This window comes from Pteropus alecto, unplaced genomic scaffold (assembly GCF_000325575.1).
Source record: "Pteropus alecto unplaced genomic scaffold, ASM32557v1 scaffold16, whole genome shotgun sequence".
Classification (NCBI taxonomy): Eukaryota; Metazoa; Chordata; class Mammalia; order Chiroptera; family Pteropodidae; genus Pteropus; species Pteropus alecto.
Window position 1 is genome coordinate 3,471,822 of NW_006438867.1, and position 5,304 is coordinate 3,477,125.

At 45.3% G+C, this 5,304-nt stretch overlaps 2 protein-coding genes across 9 annotated transcripts in view; one reads left to right on the top strand and one right to left on the bottom strand.

Annotated features, from left to right (window-relative positions):
• Positions 1-5,304, bottom strand: part of NBEA (neurobeachin) — a 557,443-nt gene that overhangs the window by 173,262 nt on the left and 378,877 nt on the right. For all 8 annotated transcript variants that reach the window (XM_025049493.1, XM_025049492.1, XM_025049491.1 and 5 more), the window contains one exon: positions 4,022-4,158. In XM_025049493.1, the coding sequence (XP_024905261.1) occupies positions 4,022-4,158 (137 nt within the window). The remainder of the gene's footprint in view (positions 1-4,021; positions 4,159-5,304) is intronic.
• On the top strand, positions 295-1,470 carry MAB21L1 (mab-21 like 1). The gene has a single exon (XM_006915816.2). It carries the CDS (start codon positions 326-328, stop codon positions 1,403-1,405), a length of 1,080 nt encoding a protein of 359 aa, XP_006915878.1. The 5' UTR covers positions 295-325; the 3' UTR covers positions 1,406-1,470.

Below are 5,304 nucleotides of genomic sequence, written 5' to 3' on the forward strand. Positions count from 1 at the left end.
GCCGGTTCGGGACGCCGCGCGCGCCGGGCCGTTTCTGCACGAAGTTGGCTCCAGCCCCAGCAGCCGCATTGGATCCCACAGCCTACTGCGAGACTCCGGTGTACAATCCGGATCTCTGCCCCAACATGATCGCGGCCCAGGCCAAGCTGGTCTACCATCTGAACAAGTACTACAACGAGAAGTGCCAGGCCAGGAAAGCTGCCATCGCCAAGACGATCCGCGAAGTCTGCAAAGTCGTGTCCGACGTGCTCAAGGAGGTGCAGCCGCATTGGATCCCACAGCCTACTGCGAGACTCCGGTGTACAATCCGGATCTCTGCCCCAACATGATCGCGGCCCAGGCCAAGCTGGTCTACCATCTGAACAAGTACTACAACGAGAAGTGCCAGGCCAGGAAAGCTGCCATCGCCAAGACGATCCGCGAAGTCTGCAAAGTCGTGTCCGACGTGCTCAAGGAGGTGGAGGTGCAGGAGCCGCGCTTCATCAGCTCCCTCAACGAGATGGACAACCGCTACGAGGGCCTCGAGGTCATCTCCCCCACCGAGTTCGAGGTGGTGCTTTACCTGAACCAGATGGGGGTGTTCAACTTCGTGGACGACGGCTCGCTGCCCGGCTGCGCCGTGCTGAAGTTGAGCGACGGGCGCAAGAGGAGCATGTCCCTCTGGGTGGAATTCATCACCGCCTCCGGCTACCTCTCGGCGCGCAAGATCCGCTCCAGGTTTCAGACGCTGGTGGCTCAGGCGGTGGACAAATGCAGCTACCGGGACGTGGTAAAGATGGTGGCAGACACCAGCGAAGTGAAACTGCGCATCCGAGACCGGTACGTGGTGCAGATCACCCCGGCGTTTAAATGCACTGGGATCTGGCCGAGGAGTGCTGCCCACTGGCCACTTCCCCACATCCCCTGGCCGGGACCCAACCGGGTGGCGGAGGTCAAGGCGGAAGGGTTCAACCTCTTGTCCAAGGAGTGCCACTCCCTGGCCGGCAAGCAGAGCTCGGCCGAGAGCGACGCCTGGGTGCTGCAGTTCGCGGAGGCGGAGAACAGACTGCAGATGGGGGGCTGCAGAAAGAAATGCCTGTCCATCCTCAAAACCTTACGGGACCGCCACCTGGAACTGCCCGGCCAGCCCCTCAACAATTACCACATGAAGACTCTGGTTTCCTACGAGTGTGAAAAGCATCCCCGGGAGTCGGACTGGGACGAGTCCTGCCTGGGGGATCGGCTCAACGGCATTTTGCTGCAGCTCATCTCCTGCCTGCAGTGCCGGCGGTGTCCTCACTACTTCCTGCCCAACTTAGATCTGTTTCAAGGCAAACCGCACTCGGCGCTGGAGAACGCTGCCAAACAAACGTGGCGGCTGGCGCGGGAGATCCTCACCAACCCGAAAAGTTTGGAAAAACTTTAGAGGACAATCGAATCAACGGCCGAAATGTGATTACTCTTCCCAGAGTCCGAATTACGCGTACACTTCCTGTTCGATTTCCTACCCAAGATCCCACTTGACCGTGCAAACAATCTCTTCCTTAAAAAGGAATAATAATAATACAATGTTTAGGCATCATCTCACCCGCCCCTCTAAGGGGAGAAAGAAAGTGGGGGAAGCAGATAAAGGAAAACCCAAAACCCACGAGTATTAGACGACCGCTTTACAAAGGATTTCCTATCTCCCTTGAAAAGTACACAATGACACCCGCAAAACAACCCGGCTGTAATGCAAGACCGCAGGGAACACTCCGCCTAACTATCAAAGGATTATAGCGATCCTGGTGATTTAGGTGCATCTGTCTGTGAGTAAACACGATCTGGATATGCCACCTGAAGGAAACTGTAATGTATATTTTGATTTGTAACAAATATTGTGATCTCACATTGTCTTTGAAGTGTGGATGTTGGTGTTTTGTGATTTGGTGACCAGAAGTTAAATTGGCATTTTGGATACTTCCAGACATTTTCCACTAACGAAGATACCATTTAAAGGTAGATTTCCTCCCGGTACTTTTATCTGTCTTTCAGAGTGTCTGAACTTTAAAAAGTTTACATTTTGTTTCAAATATATTGCTTGTTCTATTTCTAACATTCCATAAATATACTTGAAATGTTATTTAAATATATTCAAAGAAATTTGAATTCAGCTTATATAATAACGCTTGAATATCTGAATTATATATTTGAAAAATGCACTTGAAATACACTGGATAATTACTTTTGTGATTTAGATTTTAATTTCTGTTGCTGGTTTTTATTTAATTAGAAGCTAATAAATGAGGTAAAATAAAAGTTGTCGTGTCTCACTTTAAATTGTTTTTCTATGAAAAGATGAAATGTTTCATTTTGAAAATAGAACCCACTTGAATATTTTAAACATTTTGAAAAACATGTTAATGAAATCATTAAACATAAAACCATAACAATGGTGGAGAAAAGCTCTTTTTGTATAACTACAGAGGATACTGATCCGCTCTCAGTTTCTAATTTACTAATATGACTATTTCTTTCTCTAACAGACACAATTTAATTCTGGCCCCGAGAGCTTGCTCTTCTGAGTTAGTATTTTGTAGCATTTTTGATAATACAAGGAAAAACCTCATGGCAGTAAAGACTGCTAAGTTAAAAATCACACTAACTCAGAGAAAATGAACTTAACAAAGTCAGAATGAAAATTGCAAATTTTGTATATGAAAACTATGTTAATAAAATGAAGATAATTTCTGACCATTTTATGTCAAATCTTATTTTATGTACCGTGTTCCATTAGCTAAATCGATTAATCAGAAGTCTAGAATTCCTTTTTACTTCGTAAGGGCAAGCTAATGCTAAAAGCATAAAGACAACAAACTTTAAATTATTTAAAGTCAAATACATCACATTCAAACTCACTTGTAAAATTCAATTCTTTTGAAGTCAGAAGTGAAAGAAGTCCTATAACTATCCTTCAGAGTATTTTAATGGTCAACAAGTGTGGGAAGGGCTAATCACCCATGGCCTTAAGGTGGTTAGTTAATTCAGGTGGGGGTGAATTTTAGAATTTCAATTTCTATTCTGCATACAGCACTTTATAATGCTTTATTTCTACATAAAATTAAATATAGATAATAAAGTTCTCGATCTACAGGAGCAGTTGCCTTTGACTCTTTTAGAATAATGGCCTCTAAAAGCTACTTTATAGGAAGATCTTTGTAAATTGATTTTTGAATATCTAACGTGACACTTATGCTCTTGAATTCTTACCCTCAGAAGAGTATACAAATTGCACAGTAACACAGCAGTTAAAACAACAATAAAACTGATTTCGGAAGAAAGTTCAGAGGTTGCTAATACTCAGGTTTTCAAATCTACACAAGATATATTAAACAAATAAATATTCATTTCAAATCGTCCAAATATGTATTTTCTGGCATCACACCCACAAAAGAATACAAACTTTAAATATCTGAGCGCTGGTATACACTATATATACACATTTTACGTCAAAACTTCTCAGAGGAGGAGAATCAGTTTCTCTTCCTCTCAAATTCAGATGTTAAACCCATTATTTCAGGAGATGAAAAATGGATGTAATAATGGAGATGAATTTATATCTAAATAGTACCCCTCCCCCGCAGTTTCCTTATAAGCTTTCAATGAATAATAATTCACACTGCAATCTACACTTTTTGAAATCAAAAGTAATCTTAATAAGAAATTTCATAAGACCCTTCCTAGTCGTCCCAGAGGGACTGAGATGCTGTACCCCATGGACTTGGGAGCCATTGGCTTAACTACCAAATTTTCCCAAATGCACACAAAGGCACTCAGAGAGAGACTATTAACATGTTCCTGCTCTGGTAATTCAGGATTTAAAATCCTTAATATAGTCTCTGATGCCATAAAATAGAGCATGTGTTATTTCATTCATTTTATTTTCTATGAGAGAGATGGGAATCCGCTCCCCTCCCCCACTGTCATTTAAAACCAAGCAAAATTGAAAACCACTTCCTGCCACAAAGCCACCAGTACTGCACACGGAACCACTTTAACTCACTTTTGTGTCGATCTTCTTGAAGGCAGGATCATCCTCATCTACCTCGAAGTAGATTTCTGTCGTGGTGATGGAGAGAGTCCCTTTGGCCACCACCACGGGAGCAATGAGCTGGGCAGGCGTGCTGAGAACCACTGGGCCTGAAAGACGAGGGCACCACAATCAGGCTGAGTCCCCGAGACCCTCTGCGGATCCCTCCCAGAAGGGTACCACAGGTTTTTATTTTTAAAGATGCTCAAAAAAAAAAAAAAAATTGTGCCTATACTATGCGGCAAGCTCCTTTCATGTGAGATAACGTCTGCTCAGCTTTTACACGTTACCTTACAACGAGACTGGAGATAAATAATTCTATGAAAACCCAAGGAGTCAGGGTACCGAATAAGTGACCCTTAGCAAGCAAGTTTGCAACCTCCGCGTAGAAATCCTCCATGGTTTTTGACGTGCTGCCGTATTAACCAACTTAAAAGCGAGGAACGGACTCCAAAAGCCCCGATTCCCCGTGAAACACCCCGACTTTTCCGAGAGACCCTCGGCAGTAGTCAGCATTGTCCCTAGGAACGAGTCATCGCGTAAAGCCGGCCACTCGGCAGCAGCGCTCCCCGAGGCTGGGCGGGAGGGTGTGAAGCGGAACCGGATCGAAGCGTATAAATTCCGCCGAACTAAGGGGTTTGCTTCTTGCAGGGAGATTCATACCGGCGTCCTGAGGCGCGCCACGTACACATACATACGTGCACGCACGGACATTGTAAAATACATTTCTTCCGTGGAAAATAACGGAAATCGTAGCAGTGATGTTCTCACTGAAAATAAGTCAAAAGCGATGAAATCGTAAGGCACCTGAACAAAATGATTCTCAGGAAAGCGTCCGAAAAGTTCTACTGCTCAACTTTTGAAACTAGAGGAAGTAAGATGCAGTAAAAAAGAGCTATTTTTAGAAAGTGTGCCTACTGAGGTGCTTACTCCAAATTCCTGCGATCTGAGTTAAAGCTGAGAATTACGAATTCCACATATTGAAATATTAATTCAAACGAGATCGCTGAACTGCCCCTTAGGACGCCCCGAGGGGGAAGCATTCCTGGCTGTCCTGGATTTGAGAGACCGCAGACGCGGACGCCAGAAACGACACCCGCTCCTCCGCCGCGAGGGCTCATTATGCCATTATTCCCTTCCGTCCCCCCCGCAAACGCATGTAGCCCAACGAGTCGCAGGAGCGGGAGAGAGGCGACCAAACGGGGGGCGCCCTGCAGGCGCTCGGGCCGGGCCCCTCGCGGAGAGCGGCTCGCGAG